Below are 21,958 nucleotides of genomic sequence, written 5' to 3'. Positions count from 1 at the left end.
GGTCCCTTAATTATTCCTACCTATTTGAAGTCAATGTCAAAAATTAATCTTAATACATTACATTTTAGTTTAATGAAAAACGAAGAAAATGATTTTCTTTTAAAAAGTTATAAATACTTCAGATAATTTCAAAATTGAAATTATTTTAAGATTATTGATAACTATTATTATAATAATAATAATAATTATTATTTATTTATTATTGTTATTATGTCCAAGGAATTAGGTTTGTAAGAATTGAATTCCTTCCTTATAAATTATAAATAAACAGAAAATAAATATAATGGAAAGGATTTTTATAAATTTTTTTTCTATATTTCAATATAGAAATTTAATTACAAAGAATAATAATTGTTTCCGTCTTCTCATCACACGCTCTCACATAAAATTGAAGGTATAGAAATTGTGTCTGGTTTTAAGATTTGGCGAAGTCAAGGACGTGAGGAACATGAAGAGCTTTTAACCAATCGGCTCCAGAGCCAACTCCAGCTTGGAGGAATTGGCCAGGGGTGAAATGGGCAGCTTCTTCGCGAGAAATGAGACCATGATAACCCTTCCACTTGATTCTTCCATCCACTGCGGCACCAGGTCCAGCATTGTTGTACTCAGCATAGTACAAAGTGTCTTCAAAGTGTTCGCCTGCCCAAGGGCACCATCCTTCAGGGTGAAGGAAATCACCAATAGTGGATTCCATCACCACAGTCCTTGAGTACTGCTTCCATGGCCTACCCAAGTATGACTTAATCTGGAATCTCACTGGGAAGAGCTCAGCTTCAGGCACAATCTCGCAATCCTGGATAACGATTCCAGTGTTCATGTTCTTCTCGGATGTGCCGTCTGCAGTAATGGTGTTTAATTGGTTGTCAAGGGGCTTCCTGACAACAATGACAGAGTGTTGGATCACAGTGGGTGAGGTGCCAAAGATGAAGTCAATGGTGCCGGAGACGACACAATTGCGATAAAATTGTCTGTTGGTTTGGGCGTACAAGGTGTCTTGGTAACCCAAAATGTGGCAGCCAATCACTGCTGACATGTCTCCTTGGTTCCTAAAAGCCACGGCTTGGTGTCCGTCAGCTCCAGCAGTGTTCTCGAATGTCATTGCCTTGGCAATGAATCCCTGAGCAGTGTTGGCAAAAGTGGCAGTTTGCATTGTCTTCACACCATCACGGAAGTTCTTGTGACCAGTGACAACGGTCTTTCCAGGGCCATCACCATAGAGGAGAATATTGACGGCGTTCTTAGGAACAGTGATGTATTCATCATAGACACCAGCCTTAACATATATATTATATCTACCTTGGAAGTTGTTGGGGTAAGAAGCAATTGCCTCGGCAATGGTTTTAAATTGACCAGAGCCATCCTGGGCAACTACGACATTAGGTGTGATGTGTGATCTCCATCCTTTACGTTCAAGTTGAGCCAAGAGCTTGCGATCTGAGGCAGAGAACCAAGTGGGGTACCCGTCCTTGCTGAGAAGACGACGAGAGGCGGGTTTAAGGTTTAACTTCAACCCAAATTTCTCAAGGATGTGTGACAATCCACTCACGATATCAAGGGTGATGCAAGTAAGTTTTTGCACTTGGTCTAAGCTCTCTGTTTGGAACTGCTCCTTCATCTTCTTCTCACCTTCTTTTCCATCGTCGAAGCCCTCCATGCACGCCTGTTGGTATGAGATAACTGCACTAAGCCAATTTTTGAAATCAGCAGTTTGATCATGCACGGCTTGGATGTTGTTATTTTTCACCATATCAGTGCTGAGTTGAAGACTTTGGATGGCAGATTGCAGCAAGTCCTTGCAATCATCAAGGGCCATCTTAGTACCATTGTCTATGTCTCCGTGCTCGGTGGTGAGTCTATCACTCATGTTGAACGCTTTGATGACACTGTCCATGGTGGCTTTGACTGCTGTGGCGATGTAGGCCTTAGGGTCAGCTATGTCATGACCCTTAACGGAACTAAGAGTGTTGTGGCAGAGTTTTTGGTCATCGGTATTTTGACATATAATCTCAACAGATTTTTGATGGGATTCGATGGAGGATTCGTCACCTTTTTTGTTAACGGTGACCACAACACCGATTGCCACACCTACCACGAGGATGAGAGAAACAGCGGAAATAATTATTTTCCCAGACATCTTATTATAGGCTATGAGCCTTAGATCTCCTTTTCTCCTAGACTATGGGTGAAAAGAAGATTATAGGCTTATTAATCCTCCCCTTGGAATACCTTTGGGGAGGCTATTGATGAGATGGTGGTGAAGAATGACGAGGAAACGATGGATTTATATAGTGCTACTTTCACTTTTCTCCACCATTCATTCTAATTCGTGGTCCTCCGCATTGTCTTCTCAACCTCTTGAATCATGTATATATTCTAACTATCTATTTATAGATGTTTTTGAAACAAATTAATCTATTTTTTATTTTAATAATTACAAAAAATAAATTAGTCTATTTTTATTTTAATAATTTTGATAAGTAGATCTTAAAAACTATCTCTTCAAACTCAATTCCCTAATTTCTGGAAAAATTCTTTAGAGATTTCTTGTGTTATTTGATATCTATTACTTACTCCGTCAAATTCTATAGGTATAAATGTTATTATTATAAATAATAATACTAATACTAATAATAATAATATTATTATTATTATTATTATTATTAGTCATGACATAAACACAATAATATAATTTTAAAAGCATATATAATTTTGTAAAAATAGTGTTGAAAGAAATAAGGTTGTTGTTATTTAAAAGAATATTTAATCACTTGATAAGTCAGAGATTGGATATTGACTTATTTTATTAAATAAATAAATTAACTTTTGTTTATTAAAAAGAAAAATTATTCAATAGAAATTACCAAATGATTTATTTATTTATTAAATGATTACTATTTATTATTATTGTTAGTTAGTAATTACTATTATTATTATTAAATTAAAATTATCATTGTTTATAAAAAGGTTAGTTTATAATATTTCATTTAACTTTTTTTATAGCTTATTATTGTTATTATAATAATATCAGTAATAATAATTTTATTAGATTTATTATTATCATAGTTAATATAATAATAATAATAATAATTTTTATTATTACTAATAGCAGTATATGACAGGTTGATTTCCCCTTCGTGATAAAATTAAACACAATTGGTCCGATTTAGGATTTCTTTCTATTTGCATTAATGGTATAATTTAGCAGTGACTACCTATGTTGAAAGAATGAATTTATTTTTAGTTATAAGCAATCACATTTTGAAAATTCTATTTAAACATATAACTAGATGACAATTTCTTCAACTCATTAAAACATTATTTCATATTATTACATTATTACAATATAGCTGCTAAAATATTGTTATTTAATTATTCTAATAACTAAATAATCAATTCGATGTTTGGATTTTTCTCTTATAAGATAATGATAAAAAAGGTAAAAATAAATCTATTTAACTTTTCAAATTAAAAACAAAATATTTTTTTCTTAATGTAAACACTGTTTATTAATTTGTAAATAATAAAAAAAATAACTTTTTAAATTAAAATCAAAATAAGCATCTAATCTCTGAATCAAAGACGAAAGCATATATGATGGTAGGACAATGGATACTAACACTTACTCTGACTTTCTCCGTCTTATTTCTTTCTGAATAAAAATAAGAAAAAAAATATAATATCTCTAATTTTACTACCTCTCTGCTTTTTTTCTTCCTAGATATATATGAAAAAAGTTATATAATTGCATGTTGATCGAAACGAATTGATTATGTACTGAAAAGAGGAAAAAGAATGAAAAGAAAAAAAGGCAAATATATAAAATAAGAGGTTACTCGTAAGCCTATGGAAAAAGAAACTCGAAAAAGAGAGAGCATTGAATAATATCTTATTAACTTTTGTTTAAATGTTTTTCATCTACAACATTATAAATTATACTATAATATGTTCATCACTTGCACCAACAACTGTGAAAAAGCTTTAGGATACATGATGCATATAATTTTATGAGATTTTCTATTGTTATTGGATTTGCATTGAATTACTTGTAAACATTTTTAATATTTTGTTTAAAAACTTTAGTAGTTTGTTATAATAATTTAAGACATGAATGGACCTGTTTTTAACTTTTTATTTCCCTTGACAATGATATAAAATAGGTAAGACACTTTATTTTTGTATCAAACATAAATTGTTGTTCAAAGCTAAGTTTATTTTATCTTTTAAAAAATTAATTATTGTTTAATTGAATATACATCCATTATTATTATTTTTTACTTTATATTTATGTTTTCTCTTTCAATATAGAATTTATTGTTATTTAATGATGCTTTTATTTTATTTCTTTCGAAAAAAAAATTAAGTTGCTATTTAAATTAGTATATAATTGTTTATATATCTATTTTATTTTTTATTATTTTTATATAAATTCAGTTTTTAAGGATTCTTTTTAGTTTTTTTTAAAAGTATAAATTTGAATTAGTATATTATGTTTTTTCTCTTTTTCTATAAAAGATAGATGTTTTTTTAAGGATTTTTGTTTTTTTTTTCTCCTAGAAAAAAAAATCAGTGTTGTTCGAATTTGCTATTCAATTCAATGAGTCAAACAAAATGAAAGATGCAAAGTGTTCTTGTACTTCAAGTGCAAGTATTGTACATGTTTATAAGGGTAGTATTACAAGAATGAAATATTACCGGTTAGAACACACAAGAATGTTATTTATTTTACATTTATTACAAATAATATTAAATATGTGTTTGTGAAGTTGTTAGAAGATAAAAAAAAAGTAAACAGTGAAGATTCATTAATGAAAAACAACACGCATTCAACATCCACTCAATAGCCAACCTTAAAAATGATCGGTGACATTTTTTTAAATAAATGCAGTTTTTTTTAAACCAAATCTTATAGGGTTCGACAAATAAATGCAATTTCTTTTAAACCAAGTCTTACAGGGGTTTCATGGTAATATTTGTCAAAGCCAAAGAGTCATCATTTTTAATTTTTTTTTCTTTTAAACAACAAATAATACATACTTTCAGGTATTATTTGTCAAGCCAAAAGCCAAAAAGTAACACTTTTTTAATTTTTTTTTCTTTTAAACCACGTATAATATGTCAAATTTTGTAGGAGCAATTATTTGTCAGCCAAAAGTTTTCCCTTTTTAATTTGAGCGGGAGATTGAAAATTCATTCACTTTATCTTAGCGCGCGAGACCCTCTTCTCTTCACAAACTTTTCTCGAACGAAGTTTGACACCTTCACATGTAATCTTTTTTTCATTTGATACCAATGCATGTTAATTAACTAATTATAATTTTCGGTTGTTTTGACCGATTTATTTTCGTGTTATTGTCTTTCATAGGCACATCCTGCTTTTTCCTCTCATTGGTGGAAACATTTTATTCCGACGAACCCATATTTTGAAGGTTAGTTTTCGTTTTGAAAAACTTATTTGTTGAACTTGTTTTTTGTTGTTTTTTGTTGAACTTGTTTATTGTTGTTATTTGGTTGGAACTTGTTTGTTCTTGTTGTTTGATTGAACTTGGTTGTTGTTTGTTGTTGATACTATACTACACGTTCATAGTCCATGCTTTATAAAATGCCTAAAACTAAAATTTGTTGTTTTTTTCTTTTCAGGTATCGTAGAGTTGTAAAAAAAGATTATAATTAATTAAAAAAACAAAAAAATTTCTTAACGGCGAATATTAACAAAATTCCATGTCAATTTGATTAACGTCGAATTTTTTAAATTCGACATCAATTTAACGTCTTCCGTTATGACGTTGACCTCGAATTGTGAAAGATAAAAAAACAACGACGTTATACGATGTTTTTTACTAGTGATTACTTTAAAGAATTGGATATCTAAGATAAAATAATAAAAAAGGAATATTAGAGTCATTTGCAAAAAAAATAACAAATTATAAAGCAAAAAATAATTAATCAAATGTTTAAAGGTAGAGAATTGGTTCTTCTAGGAGTTTGCAAATGTATAAATCACAATACTTTGTCATTTTATTTGGCAAGTGTAGTTCTTTATTTGGCCAAATGCTAAATTTTGCTAGTGGATATAGAAAAAGTTTAAAGCTTTTATTTCCCATAAAGTTGGAGTATCTTATTTGAAAAATATGGCTGGCTTTAGAAAAATCTGAACGGAGTTATACTTTGATGATTGAATAGGTAAAAGAAAGAGGTCTCTTATCAACTTTTTTTTTTAATAATTCAAGTGAAATAAATATTTTATTTTTAAATTTAATGAAATTGGTAACATAATCAAGAATGTCAAAGATGACAAAACATCTTTTGCACTTATTCGACATATATTTATTATTTGATATATTTTAAAAGGATAATCAAATAAAGGAATCAAGATGATGTGATATTTTAATGTTTTTAAAATAAGGAAAAGATAATATTTATAAGATATAAAATATTATTTGCGATATAAACAAAATTCATATTACTCAAAGATATATATATATATATATATATATATATATATATATATATATATATATATATTATAAAGAGTACCTATGGAAAAAAGAATAAAATTTATATTATAATATAATAAAAAGTAAAAAAAAGGTAACAAGAGGCTTATTTTCCTCACTTGTCATTTTTTTTCTCTCTCTCCTAAATATATAAACTTCTCATTTTTCTATTCTCTTCCACTTTGCAACTCCAATCTTTATCATTTTTAGAAATTGATTACATCCCTTTGAAATTTGAGAGTTAAAGAGTATTTTGAATATATCATATTTTAAAACAAAGTAAATTTATTATTATTATTATTTAACAATAATAGACACACTTTTTTAATATATTATTTTTTTAAATAAGCTTATACTAAATATTATTATAAACTTGGATATTACACCAAGTTCATTAAACCATTTGTTATTTCACAAAAGTTTATTAAAATAAAAAAGAAAAGAATCAATACAAAGCATTGGATAAATCACATAAAACTTTTGATAAAAGTTACACTTCATTAAACATAAACAAAATATAATTATTCTAAAAAAATCTAAATAAATATATGAGATTAAAATATTAAATTAAATTAGTTAATTTATCAAATACGATGATTTTCTTCAAAAAAATACATAAAAAACTTTAAAATATATATTTACAAAAATACAAGTCTCATCTTCCCTAAAACTTAAAAAAAAATCACTTGTCAATGTACAAAACTATAAGAAACTAACATTATTTGTATCACTATTTCATTTACTCATCATATCTACAAATTTTTTTTTCTCTTTTTTAAACCAAGAAGAATGGGAGAACTCAAATTTTAAGTAATACTATAAGCTATAAACAAAAATATTGTAGCAAATTGCTACTAAGAATGTTCTTTTGATAACTTTTTTTATTTTCTTTTTATTGATATATATATATATATATATATATATATATAGTCTAATGAATTTTGTATAGAATTATGTTTTCTTACATAAAATACACATGAAAAGAAATCGAGGAATTTGAAAAACAAATACTACTGAAATTGAATAATTGTTTTTTGGAAGAAAAACAGTTAAATAATAAACTGTAACAAATCTATAACCTAATATAATGGCAAATTATTAATATAAGCTTACTTCCGCATCACCAACATATCATTATAATAAAATAACGCACCCATCAATATCCACAACAATAATAATTTTTTATTATTTTAGGAGCAAAATTCTACACTTCCATAAATAAATGTGAAAGTAAAGTATAAATTTTTTTGTATATGGAAAGATCATTCAGTATGCGAAAAGAAAAATCCCATTGTATTTTAGTTTAACACTAGTACAAGTAAAATAATAGCTCTGTCCCTTTTGAAGTTAATGTTTAAAATCAGTATTAATAAAGTATATTTTAATTAAATGGAAAATGAAGAAAATAAATTGTATTTGGAAAAATATAAATGCATTGGATAATGTAAAAATTAAAACTATTTTTAAAGTAATTTATTATTGTTATTATAATTATTATGTTAAAAGAAATTAGTAAACTAAGTTGGTAAAAATTGGATTCCTTCGTTATAAAATAGAAATAAACAAAAGCAAAAATATAGTGGAAAGATTTTTATATTCTTATTTTCTATATTTTAATATAAAAATTAAATTACAAAGAATGATAATTGTCTCCGCCTTTTTCATCTCACACTTGAAGGAATAGAAACTATGTTTGATTTCAAGGTTTGACAAAGTCAAGAACATGTGGAACATGAAGAGCTTTCAACCAATCGGTTCCAGAGTTAACTCCAGCCTGGAGGAATTGACCAGGGGTGAACTGGGCAGCTTCTTCGCGAGAAATGAGACCATGATAACCCTTCCACTTGATTCTTCCCTCCATCGCGGCACCAGGTCCAGCATTGTTGTACTCAGCATAGTACAAGGTGTCTTCAAAGTATTCGCCTGCCCAAGGGCACCATCCTTCTGGGTGAAGGAAGTCACCGATGGTGGATTCCATCACCACAGTCCTTGAGTACCGCTTCCATGGCCTGCCCAAGTATGACTTAATCTGGAACCTCACTGGGAAGAGCTCAGCTTCGGGCACAATCTCGCAATCCTGGATAACGATTCCAGTGTTCATGTTCTTCTCGGATGTGCCGTCTGCAGTAATGGTGTTTAATTGGTTGTCAAGGGGCTTCCTGACGATGATGACAGAGTGTTGGATCACAGTGGGTGAGGTGCCGAAGATGAAGTCAATGGTGCCGGAGATGACACAGTTGCGATAGAATTGCCTGTTGGTTTGGGCGTACAAGGTGTCTTGGTAACCCAAAATGTGACAACCAATCACTGCTGACATGTCTCCCTGGTTCCTGAAAGCCACGGCTTGGTGTCCGTCAGCTCCAGCAGTGTTCTCGAATGTCATTGCCTTGGCAATGAATCCCTGAGCAGTGTTGGCAAAAGTGGCAGTTTGCATTGTCTTCACACCATCACGGAAGTTCTTGTGACCAGTGACAATGGTCTTTCCGGGACCATCACCATAGAGGAGAATATTGACGGCGTTCTTAGGAACAGTGATGTATTCATCATAGACACCAGCCTTAACATAGATGTTATATCTACCTTGGAAGTTGTTGGGGTAAGAAGCAATTGCCTCGGCAATGGTTTTAAATTGACCAGAGCCATCCTGGGCAACTACAACATTGGGTGTGATGTTTGCTCTCCATCCTTTACGTTGAAGCTGAGCCAAGAGCTTGCGATCTGAGGCAGAGAACCAAGTAGGGTACCCATCCTTGCTGAGAAGACGCCGAGAGGCGGGTTTAAGGTTTAACTTCAACCCGAATTTCTCAAGGATGTGTGACAATCCACTCACAATATCGAGGGTGATGGCAGTGAGTTTTTGCACTTGGTCTAAGCTCTCTGTTTGGAACTGCTCCTTGATCTTTTTCTCACCTTCTTTGCCATCGTCGAAGCCTTCCATGCACGCCTGTTGGTATGAGATAACTGCACTAAGCCAGTTCTTGAAATCAGCAGTTTGGTCATGCACGGCTTGGATGTTGTTATTTTGCACCATGTCAGTGCTGAGTTGAAGACTTTGGATGGCATATTGCAATAAGTCCTTGCAATCATCAAGGGCCATTTTAGTGCTGTTGTCTATGTCTCCGTGCTCGGTGGTGAGTTTGTCACTCATGTTGAATGCTTTGATCACACTGTCCATGGTTGCTTTCACTGCTGTGGCAATGTAAGCCTTAGGATCAGCAGTGTCAAGACCCTTGACGGAGCTTAGAGTGTTGTGGCAAAGTTTTTGGTCATCGGTGTTTTGACAGATAATTTCAACAGATTTTTGATTGGATTGGATGGATGATTCCTCACCTTTCTTGTTAACAGTAACCACAACCCCAATTGCAACACCTACCACAAGGATGAGAGAAACTGCGGAGATAATTATTTTTCCAGACATCTTTTATTTTTTTTGCCTCAAATCCCTTTTTCTCCCAAAGATGGTGGAAAAAAAGATTATAGGCTTATTACTCCTCCCCTTGAAATTTAGGGGGAGGCTATTGTTGAGATGCTGGTGAAGAATAATGAGGCAGGGGAGAGTTTATATAGTGATCCTTCAACCTTTTTTCACCGTTCAATCCGATCCAACAAACTCTATAATTGGCCTTCTGTTTGTGGTTCAACCTATATTTAGAGATACCATATTCAGTCGATCCCGTCCTTTCTTTTAGAAAGTATGACCGTCATGGCAGAAGAATGTAGAAAACTTCTATACCTATTTGTTTCTTCCTGTTGTTTTCATTATTATGTTACTAGTAATATATTACGGTAAAATGCGTAAACTTAATCTAATAATTTGTTATAATTTTTGTCTCTTATGTATATTTTAATTTTTATATTTGTCATATTATGAACCCATCGTAGTGCAAACTAAAACAGAAAATGTGTTTGAAACTCCAAAATAAGAGGTGTGATAATTTCTAATCATATTAAATAAAACCGTATAATGTGTTATATTGTCCAACTATTAGCCAGGAAGAAACTCATAATTAAAGAGAATAATACTTCAGTGTTACTTTCTTATGTTATCATATTCTAGACCTAAACTTTCTAATCCATTGAATCTTTGTAATAATATATGCCAATGTTATTTTTATATTGATTAAAGAGTGTGTGTGTAAGTGTATTAAATTTGAGAATATTAAAGGGACACATAAATTGGATTTTTTTTTATAAATCATCACAATGATTTTTCTTAACTTTATTTAGTTATTTTGATTATTTTGTTATACTTAATTGATTTGGGTTATACTCAATTGATCACTTGGGCACCGGAAAGAAAAGTTATTTAATTTTTTTGCACCTTATATGCTCAAAATTATTAGAATTTAATAAATGATGTTTGTTTAGATTTACTGCGCAATTATTATATGATTAAAATTATATTCTCCTATATTTTATATGCGCCTTTCATTATACAAACAGAAAATATAAAGTGGAAAAGTACATTTTAATTTTAGAAATAAAATGAATAATTAAATCAAAAGTCTTCATCATTTACATATTATTATATCAAAACGAAGATATTACTATGATTTTTCTTTTTCTTTTATTTAATATGGACTTGAATTTTTTTCCGCTTTTCTTACATTCCTTTTACATTTCCTCTCTACATATTTTTCTTAGTCCCATAATTCGTTTGATTTTTTTTATCTCATGCTTTCTCCCACTATGAACATATATCGTAGAAGGAAAATACTGACAAAATTGTGATGAAAAAATCTCTCAAGAACGTTTATTGTATGGGTCATAAATTTGTTTACTCAACTATTGGAGTGTGGTAACTCTAGCAATTGGCTGTATTTGCATGTTTATCAAGTTTTTCTTTTTAATCAGAAAAAAGACGTTGGTTATATTTTGACACCTACCGAATAAAATATAATCATTTGAGAATTCAATATAATAATTTTTATTTTATTTATTTTATTTTTAACTTAAAATTCTAACATACATTATTAAATTATTATAATAGATTGTTAAGTAGAAATAAGAGAAAACTATGAATGTGAAGGAATAATTTTCCATTTATAAAAGAGTAATTGTTCAGTCTCCATATACCTCGGGTTGCATTGGATACATATCCTATATAAGAAAAATATACTTTAGACTCGTTCAAGAAAGTTAATCCACTTATACTTTTTTTTAATAATATAATAATAATTTTTTGTTGACAATACAGGTTGTATCAATCGAATTATCCTAAATTGATCATTCAAATTGGAAGAAGACCATTTAGTACCAAGCTATAACCACGTTAGTAATCAAATTTATTGAGTTATGATTAGATAGACTATAACTAGGAATACATGGAGAAACATATAAATATAAATCAAAGATATAATTATTGAAACTTTTACAATGCATTTATTACAACGTTAATTGTTTGACTAATCAAATTTGAACCGAGTTAAAGCATCAAAGTATCTTTTAGCATATCAATATAAGTATTTGAATAGTAAAAAAAGAAATTAAAAAGTAAGAAACACTATTTTAAGTGAATACTTGACCTCATACACTCAAAACATTAACTAAAATATATATAGTAATATTTTAGGTCTTATAATGATGTATTTTCTGAGTGTTAAAATATTAGTTGTTTAAACAATAAAACAAGTACTAACAACTCAATCACTATATCAAACGCATCACCAACATCAAGTCCTTAAGAAATTATAATGTAAAACATCACCTTCCACTTTTCATGATCAACGGGCTATTTAAGTTGGATTTTATTCTGATTTAGAATTAGGTTAAACCAAATAATTGAGTTTTAAGGTATAGTATTTAAATGTTTTTGTCTCTCGTTTTTCGATGTTGCATATTCTATTTATGGGAACACTTTCAAGATTTCTCATTGTATAATGTACTCATCTGGTCAATCATTAATTGAACGTTATTAGACTGGACAATCTAATCCCTGTAGAGATCGATTGGTCGAGTTAGCAAATTGACTTTGGCATTAGAAAACCTTTAACAAGTACCCTCGACCGGTGTTTGACAAACAAAACTTTGGATTGTGAACAACCAGTTAAAGACCAGTTAATTAAACAAGAAGACTAGACCTTGTACCCTAAACACCCATAGTAAAGGGTTGATAATGAGAAAATGACTTTGAAAACTTAGGATAGTGAAAAATTGATTCACCTTGTTAGTTAGTACTTGTATTAAGGTAGCTGAATATTTTCACAAGATTGAAGTTAATCTTATTTTCAATGGACTACATATATAGATGACCAAATACCTAATAAAGAAGTAGATTAATTTTTTTATCCCTAAAAAACATATATAAAATAAAGAAGCACCTTCAACCTTTTTACAGATCAAAAAGCATAAGTGAAAACTGTGGAAAACTAAAAGAGAATGTAGCACCCATAACCTAACATATGGAGCTATAAGGTTAATCTAATGATAAAAGTTGGAAAGGAGACGAGAAAGGTTGTGAGTTCAACTTCCCCATTAACATTTGGGAGATATAAGGTTGGTTTGAAGGATTTGAGAGAAAAGGTGATAAAGGTTGTGAGTTTAACTCCCACACTAACAAAAACTAACAATAATATTTGTCGAGAAAATAAAAAGGAAAAACATACATTACCTATCGTAAAGAGGATATAAAAAACTATAAGCAGTTATCATAACTATTCTACAAGCAAAACAAAATAGAATTCTAAAAATAATAGAGACAAAGGTATGTTAAAGATTTTACAAGCTCAAAGAAATCAGTCATTATCCCGCCAACTTTGTGACAAAGTTTCTCTTCTGTTTTCTATCATATCCATCTGGTCCATAAGCCCACACTTTGGGTATTGCGAAAAAGAATCTCTAGACTCTATAGGCTGAGTCTATATAACACATTAGACGAACATAAATAAAGAATTACGTATGAGTGTAACTTAAAAAAGATCACAAATAAAATATACCTCAAGTCACTTGACAGAAAAGGTAGCATATGATGTGTATGTAAAGTAACAATTTTGGCATGTGTTGTGAAGAAATATGTGCCTTAGGCAAAAATATGTACCATATTATTATTATTATTATCATTATTTTTATTATTTTTGTAATTATTATTATTATTTTTTATTATTATTAGTATTATTAGTAGTAGTAGTAGTGTGCGCGCAAAGGAACTAAACAAATTAAGTCTACAAGAATTGAATTCCTTAATTAGAAAAAAAAAATAGAAGAAGAAGTATCGTGGAATAATTTTTATATTTTAACGAGGGAGATAATTACAAAGAATAATAGTTGTCTATGCCTCATCATCACACACTCTCAGAAATAAAACTGAAGGAATAGAAATTATGTTTCATTTCAAGGTTTGACGAAGTCAAGGGCATGAGGAACATGAAGAGCTTTCAACCAATCGGTTCCAGAGCCAACTCCAGCCTGGAGGAATTGGCCAGGAGTGAACTGGGCAGCTTCTTCGCGAGAAATGAGACCATGATAACCCTTCCACTTGATTCTTCCCTCCACCGCAGCACCAGGTCCAGCATTGTTGTACTCAGCATAGTACAAGGTGTCTTCAAAGTATTCACCTGCCCAAGGGCACCATCCTTCAGGGTGAAGGAAGTCACCGATGGTGGATTCCATCACCACAGTCCTTGAGTACTGCTTCCATGGCCTGCCTAAGTATGACTTAATCTGGAACCTCACTGGGAAGAGCTCAGCTTCGGGCACAATCTCGCAATCCTGGATAACGATTCCAGTGTTCATGTTCTTCTCGGATGTTCCGTCTGCAGTAATGGTGTTTAATTGGTTGTCAAGGGGCTTCCTAACGACGATGACAGAGTGTTGGATCACAGTGGGTGAGGTGCCAAATATGAAGTCAATGGTGCCGGAGATGACACAGTTGCGATAGAATTGCCTGTTGGTTTGGGCATACAAGGTGTCTTGGTAACCCAAAATGTGGCAGCCAATCACTGCTGACATGTCTCCCTGGTTCCTGAAAGCCACGGCTTGGTGTCCGTCAGCTCCAGCAGTGTTCTCGAATGTCATTGCCTTGGCAATGAATCCCTGAGCAGTGTTGGCAAAAGTGGCAGTTTGCATTGTCTTTACACCATCACGGAAGTTCTTGTGACCAGTGACAATGGTCTTTCCAGGGCCATCACCATAAAGGAGAATATTGACGGCATTCTTAGGAATAGTGATGTATTCATCATAGACACCGGCCTTAACATAGATGTTATATCTACCTTGGAAGTTGTTGGGGTAAGAAGCAATTGCCTCGGCAATGGTTTTAAACTGACCAGAGCCATCTTGGGCAACTACGACATTAGGTGTGATGTGTGATCTCCATCCTTTACGTTCAAGTTGAGCCAATAGTCTGCGATCTGAGGCAGAGAACCAAGTAGGGTACCCGTCCTTACTGAGAAGACGACGGGAGGCGGGTTTAAGGTTTAACTTCAACCCAAATTTTTCGAGGATGTGTGACAAACCACTCACGATATCAAGGGTGATGGCAGTGAGTTTTTGCACCTTGTCTAAGCTCTCTGTTTGGAACTGCTCCTTGATGCTCTTCTCACCTTCTTTGCCATCATCGAATCCTTCCATACATGCCTGTTGGTATGAGATAACTGCACTAAGCCAGTTCTTGAAATCAGCAGTTTGGTCATGCACGGCTTGGATGTTGTTATTTTGCACCATGTCAGTGCTGAGTTGAAGACTTTGGATGGCTGATTGTAATAAGTCCTTGCAATCATCAAGGGCCATTTTTGTGCCGTTGTCTTTGTCTACGTGCTCGGTGGCGAGCCTGTCACTCATGTTGAACGCTTTGATGACGCTGTCCATGGTGGCTTTCACTGCCGTGGCAATGTAAGCCTTAGGGTCAGCGGTGTCAAGACCCTTAACGGAACTGAGAGTGTTGTGGCAAAGGTTTTTGTCATCGGTGTTTTGACATATAATCTCAACAGATTTTTGATTGGACTGGATGGAGGATTCCTCACCCTTCTTATTAACGGTAACCACAACACCAATTGCAACACCTACCACGAGAATGAGAGAAACAACAGAGACAACTATTTTCCCAGACATCTTTTTATTTTTATTTTGCCTTGAATCTCCTTTTCTCCAAGATGGTGGTGGAAAAGAAAACCAAGGCTTATTCTTCCTCCCCTTGGAATGCCTTGGGGAAGGCTATTGTTAAGATGCTGGTGAAGAATGATGAGCAAAAGGTGAGTTTATATAATGCTACTTGCAACTTTTTCTCCGCGTTCAATCCAAAAAACTCTAAAATTAGTCTAATAGTTGTGGCTGTTATTTAACCATTATTTAGAAAGACTATATTTGTATTTGATCTCATCCTTTTTTCTAGCAACGTATAGCCTTTTCTTAGTAGAAGGATGTAAAAACTTTTACACCGATTTATTCGTTCATTTATTATGTTGGTATTATTAATGTGTGAACTTAACCTAACCATTTGTTTTAATTCTTATGTTTTTAATTCATATGCTAATTTTCTTCTTGTGTCATATTATGACCCAACGTAATACAAATTGTAACAAAAATTAAATTAATTTTAATCATAATAAACGAAATAATTTAACACATTATATTAGTCATATTTTTAGTATAGGAAGGAACTCGTTTATGAAATGAAATATATTTTATTTTTACCTTTTTGTTGTTGTTATGTTATATTCTAACACCCAATACAACTCTTTAACCTATTGAATCTTTTGTGATAACACATATAAAATAAATGGATATTATAGTAGATGGACCAAACGGTCATAATGATACAGGATGGTTAATCTGGTCAGACGACCATAGAATTATCTTCACTCTGACCGGACAGTCAAAAGCGGACAGTAAAAATTCTGTAGTACGCAAAGATTAAGGTAAGCAGCTATTTAAGCCATTGAGCTAAAATTGGGTCATGATTAATATCTCACTGATCTCAGGCCCATGGCGAAAACTATAAATACAGGTCAAAGGTAAGAGGTAGGTGGTTCGTATTTACTGTGCATTTATTACTGTTAACAGGTATACCTCCAGACAAAAGAGCAAGACAGGAGACCAGGGAGCGAAACCGGACAATGGAAAACAATAAATTGTGAGGTGTTTAGTGACTCAACCTTTTTTACAATAAGTTAAAGATAATGTATCTATTCTTTTATAAATATATGTATCAAATGTTATGCTTAAGGTTTTATTATATTGATAGAATACATAGATTGTTGAAGTTTTTTTTATGATAATTTATAAGAGTGTAGTGAAGAACTTAAGTGGTATATGTACCCAAAAAATCATACAAATTTGTTTTTCTTAGCTGTATTTAATTTGTTTTGTGATATCTTATGATTATTTGGTACCCAAAAAATTTATTTATCATTTATGCATTATTTTGGACATGATTGTTAGGATTTAAAATAATTATGTTTGTTTAGATTTTCTGCGAAATTATTGTATAATTAAAATTAAATTCCCCATCTTGTATGCTCCCTGCACTGTACAAAGGCATAGTATAAAGTGGAAAAAGTATATTTTGATTGTAAAATTAAAATGAATAATTAAATCAAAACAATCTCCATCCTTTACATATAAATTATAGTGATATCGAAAGTAAAGATGATACTTTCCTCTTCCTTTTTTTTATATACACTTAATATGTATTTATTTAGTTTTTGCATTTACTCTCTTATATTCCTTTTACTTTTTTCGACATATTTTCTTAGGCACATATTTCTCTGATTTTTTTTTTTGGTTGTTTATCTCTTCCTTCCTCGGACTCTAAAACTTATATATAAGGAAGTGAAGGAAAATATAAAAAAAATTCTGATAAAGAAGTGAAGGAAACAATTTTCATAAACAACGGAAGGACATAAATAAGTTAAAGAAAAAACCCGATGGTTGGAATGAAAATAATCTATAGTAAAAAAAATCTTAAAAGAATATTCATTATAGATGATAAAATGGGTTAATGTAGGGTATGAGATGGGAGAATCTTCTGATTGTTATATATTTTATTTTATTTTATTTTTAAAACTCATCTTCTTTATTTTATTTTTCTTTTAACTCCTTCTATTTATTATATTTTTCTAAACTCTTTTTCTTTTGTTCTCAACTCTTTATTTTGTTTTTCTCTTAACTTTTTTTCTTTTTTTTTTCGACTCTTCTTCTTTATTTTCTTTTTCTCTCAATTCTTTCTCTTTATCTTCTTTTTTTCTCAACATTTTTTTTATTTTTTTTCATTAATTTTATTTAATATATGATGTTGAAATATCTTGAGTTTTTTTAAATATATTTTTCTCTTAATTTCTCCTTTTTATTTTCTTTTTTTCTAAACTTCTCTTTATTTACTTTTCATTAATTTTCTTTAATATATGATATTGAAATATCTTGAGTTTTTTTAATATCCTTTTCTCTTAATTTGTCCTCTTTATTTTCTTTTTTTTTTTCTAAACTTCTTCTCTTTATTTTCTTTTTCTCTCAACTCATCCTCTTTATCTTATTTTTCTCTCAACACCTCTTCTTTTATTTTTATTATTCATTAATCCTCTTTAATAGTATAATCTTAAAAGGTTTTTATATATATATATATATATATATATATATATATATATATATATATATATATATATATATCATTAAATATCAAGAGTTAAACTTTTATATATAAAAGTAACTAATGAGAAACTATAAGAGGCTCTCAATATCAAGAGTTGAAGTTCTTGTACCAACTGACGATAAATTAAGACAAATTATTTTGATATTCAGTTTAGAAAAATATATTAATGTTACACTATGAGAATGTGAGTTATAAGTCATGGAGTATGACTCTCACATATTATCTTCATAAGATCAAAATCGAAATTTGTATAAGATATAACTCAATAAAAGTAAAAACTTTTGATAAAATTCATATATCTCTTCTTTGTATTACAAGTGCAATATTATATAGGATGAATTAGACAACACCCTCTGTATTCTCCAATAATTCATACTAACTAATATTTAATACCCAAAGATTACATTTAATTCCCATTATATAATGATTGTTTCCTATATTTAATTAAAAAATAAAAATTATAAGAAAACTCAAAATAACTTTTTATATAATATAACATATTCATTCATCATATAACATATTCACTCGTTATGACTTTAATAAACCACATTATGATAAGTTAACCACATTTTAGTTCTTCAAACCTTTGATATATAAAAGCAATTACCCTAAACTATTAGAGTTTTAGTTTCCTTCTGTTGGGTCTATTGAGGAGGAGGTTCCCTCTGGGAGGGTATCTTTATAAAGAGTTTTGATGCTCTGATACCATAGTTGAGTCTATCGAAGAGGAGTTTTCCTATGGGTTACACAAATACCAATAACATCTGAGCCAATTATATAAGAGATTGACACCACTCTTTACCCAAAACCTTAAGGTAATGGGTTAATGAATCTTTTATCTTTATAAAGTGTTTTACTTTCTCATTTCTATCCAATGTGAGACTTAGACTCAAAGTCCCAACACATTTCACATTCATAATTCAAAATACTTGCCTATTAAAATTAGGAATTAGTAAAATGATGCAAAAAGTTCTCAATATAAACCTTTATTATTTTAAATGTTTTAATTAATTTTATGTTAGTATAATTTTAAAAGTAATAATGATTATTACTATTCATAATTGTATTTTATATAATTTTTGTTTGTAATTCTCGTAAATTCAATTTAAATATTAATAATTATTATAACCACATTATTCTTATTAAAAATATTTTCTATTAATTATAAATTTTATATGTGATTTTTTTAAAGAATATTAAATATACTTATTATTATTCAAATTTATCAGTTTTTAAAGATGTAGCTCTCATTTGTATTTTAAGAACATTATTTCCATTTTTCGAATAGAATTTTCAATAATGGTTAACTTTTATATTTCATAAATTTGTTAACAGTAAAATATCTATTAATTATTTAATTAATATTTATTAATTTATTTTTATAGTTTATATAACAAATTCAATTTGATGTTTTAAAAATATTTAAAGTTTTTTCTAAAATATGTTTAAAATAAATTAAAATAAGGTCAAAAAATCAATTTCCAACCAGCTGCTAATGTTTATTAAATAATATTCTGTCCACCAATACTACACTAGAACAGTATTTAAATAATTTGGTGATGGTATATGAGAATTTTGTTTTAAGTATTGTTGATCGGAGAAAAAATTCACTTTTTGTTGTGAAACATCTATCCTGAAAATATATTATAAAAAAAATTAGTCGCAGAATGCATTTATGGTAAATTCTTATAGGAAAAGTTTTTGGTGGGTGCTTGAATTTACCTTGTTTGCGTCTGCACTCTGCAATCAAATTCATAAGCTTGATGCCAAATGTTACTCTGTCACTCACTCCTCTTCACAAATGGATGCTCATGAAGCCAAACTCTTGTTGGGTTTCCCTCCCAATTCACGTCCAACTCCTTCCCAGGTCTTTTCATTTTCTCATTCCCAATTTCTAGGGTTTTTATTTTTTCGATTTACCCATTTTTTATCATCACCCCAATTGAATATTAAATAATTTTTTTTTATCGTAAAGTGCTGCTGAAGTTGGACGATGAACAGGTGCTTTGTCGTTTCTTTTTATTTTTAGGTAAAATCAGCTTACAGAAAGAAGGTGTGGGAATCTCACCCTGATCGATTTCCATCTCATGAAAAGCCTCTTGCTGAGTCTAAGTTTAAGCTGGTGAGCTGTTGGTCTACTTTTCTTTTTATGATGTTTGGTGACTTGACCTGGTGTTAGACTATGACAGTAAAACATTTCTCATAAGCCTGGTATTCGGTGTGTTTCTCTTCAGAAATTGTTCATTTCGATGATGGTTATTTAACCTGTTTTAGAGATTTAGGCCAAGATCATAATTGCCACATTATACGATTTTAGGTGTAGAGAAAATTGCCATCATAAAACATGCAGAGAACTTTGTTTTTTCTGCCTTCAATAATAAAGGAACAAAATCGACTACAGAGAAGGAACCCCAATATCAAGCGTTGATTTCATTTTGTGCTAAATTAGAGAGTTGGTTTTCTTGAAGCGGGAATGGTTCTTGTTATTACCATATTTCCCCCTTGTTAAATAGAAAGGCCAACTGAACTCTATTGTTTTCTGCAGATTTCAGAGGCTTACACATGCCTGCAATCTGGTAACTGTCCAAACCCCTTGAGCTCTTAGAATTTGCTAGTCTCCCTTGAATGTATTTTGAGATTTCCATACTGCTGCTCATAATGTTGGAAAAAACGTGATCCACACGATTAATAATACTCTTCAATTTACTGGGTTACTTCTCATTTTTCATTGAACTTTGACAATGTTTAAATGAGTGCAAATAAGGTCTTGTGCCAAATACAAGTAATAAAAACTAATAATAAAATATCAACTAACTTAAAATAAAATCTACTTAATCTATCTCTATCTTATATCAATAAAATAAAATAATATTCTCAAAGAAAATCAAAACTACCTATATCTATTTTATCTTTATCAAAATCAAACCAAATATTATTAAATCCAAAACTAATAAAATAAGATTTTAATGATTCCCTAAAATTTAAGATTTATCCAACACATAAGGGTTTAACAAAAACAAAAACTGCATTTGTTTATATTTTTCTTGCTACTCCTTTTAATTACTGAATAAATTTGGTTACACAGGTGGGAGAAATGTTTCAGGTTCAGGTAAATTTGTATTCCGCACCCTCCTGTGTGTCGTTTTGAACTTATACTTGTGTTTTTCTTTTCCTTTTCTAAACGTGGCATGATCCTTATTCAGTTGAATATTCACATGTTGTGCGAACTGGATTTTCGAGGGCTCATGGAGGAAGAAAAAATCATGCAATGATTAAAGTTCCATTCGTTTTAATCATTCTGGGAACTGTCGCGCTTGGAGGATTCAATGCTTCGAGGTGGCCAACACCCAATCTCGTGGCTGATTCTTCATTCTTCGTATGTTTAACAATGAAAAATCAATGGGTGTTTATTCACATAATTACATCTTTTCTGCTACTGTGTTGCAGGGCTTACAAAAAGCAAAAGGAGGAATACCCTTCTCATAATCCATTTCTACCTTGATTTATCCTCGGGTTCAATTCAGTAATCATCTATTTGTTGTAATTTGTGAAGAATATATAGTATACTATATGTAATGGTAAATGAAGTGGAACCAATAGAAATTATGTGATTTTATCATATAGATTGTAAGCTGAATTCCATCTTGATTAATACAATCTGATTCTTTGAAAGGATGTATTGCAGCTTGACGTTGTTGAAATTTATACCATTTATCTGTTCTCACCCTTAGACCAGATCACAAATTCAAAGCCGAACAGAAAAAGGACAAGGGTTACAACAATTGCTGGCAATGAAGTTAATTAGTGATACGATAATCACCATTTTCAATTACTTGACTAATATATGTATTAAATAATTCTGGTGGTTTTAATATAATAC

The 21,958-nt window shown here is 30.6% G+C and overlaps 1 protein-coding gene and 3 pseudogenes across 2 annotated transcripts; 1 reads left to right on the top strand and 3 right to left on the bottom strand.

Annotated features, from left to right (window-relative positions):
• Positions 1-297: 297 nt before the first annotated feature.
• LOC148198142 (pectinesterase pseudogene) lies at positions 298-2,237 on the bottom strand (annotated as a pseudogene).
• Positions 2,238-8,084: 5,847 nt separating this feature from the next.
• On the bottom strand, positions 8,085-10,029 carry LOC148198141 (pectinesterase pseudogene; annotated as a pseudogene).
• Positions 10,030-13,702: 3,673 nt separating this feature from the next.
• On the bottom strand, positions 13,703-15,648 carry LOC124835603 (pectinesterase pseudogene; annotated as a pseudogene).
• A 4,026-nt stretch (positions 15,649-19,674) lies between these two features.
• LOC148198140 (Chaperone DnaJ-domain superfamily protein) lies at positions 19,675-21,753 on the top strand. 2 transcript variants are annotated; one of them, XM_088115416.1, is made up of 6 exons: positions 19,682-19,945; positions 20,108-20,200; positions 20,624-20,654; positions 21,164-21,187; positions 21,282-21,414; positions 21,526-21,753. In XM_088115416.1, the coding sequence occupies exons 1-6, from the start codon at positions 19,754-19,756 to the stop codon at positions 21,578-21,580; spliced, it is 528 nt and encodes a 175-aa protein (XP_087971542.1). In that variant the 5' UTR covers positions 19,682-19,753; the 3' UTR covers positions 21,581-21,753. The 2 variants fall into 2 exon arrangements, with proteins under 2 accessions (XP_087971541.1, XP_087971542.1); XM_088115415.1 differs by having other exon boundaries at positions 19,675-19,945; positions 21,282-21,753.
• The last annotated feature ends 205 nt before the right edge of the window (positions 21,754-21,958 follow it).

This window comes from Vigna umbellata, chromosome 5 (assembly GCF_029865625.1).
Source record: "Vigna umbellata cultivar VRB3 chromosome 5, Vumbellata_1.0, whole genome shotgun sequence".
NCBI classification, from domain to species: domain Eukaryota; kingdom Viridiplantae; phylum Streptophyta; class Magnoliopsida; order Fabales; family Fabaceae; genus Vigna; species Vigna umbellata.
Note: the sequence above shows the minus strand (reverse complement) of the source record. Positions and strands in the feature narration are given on the sequence as shown.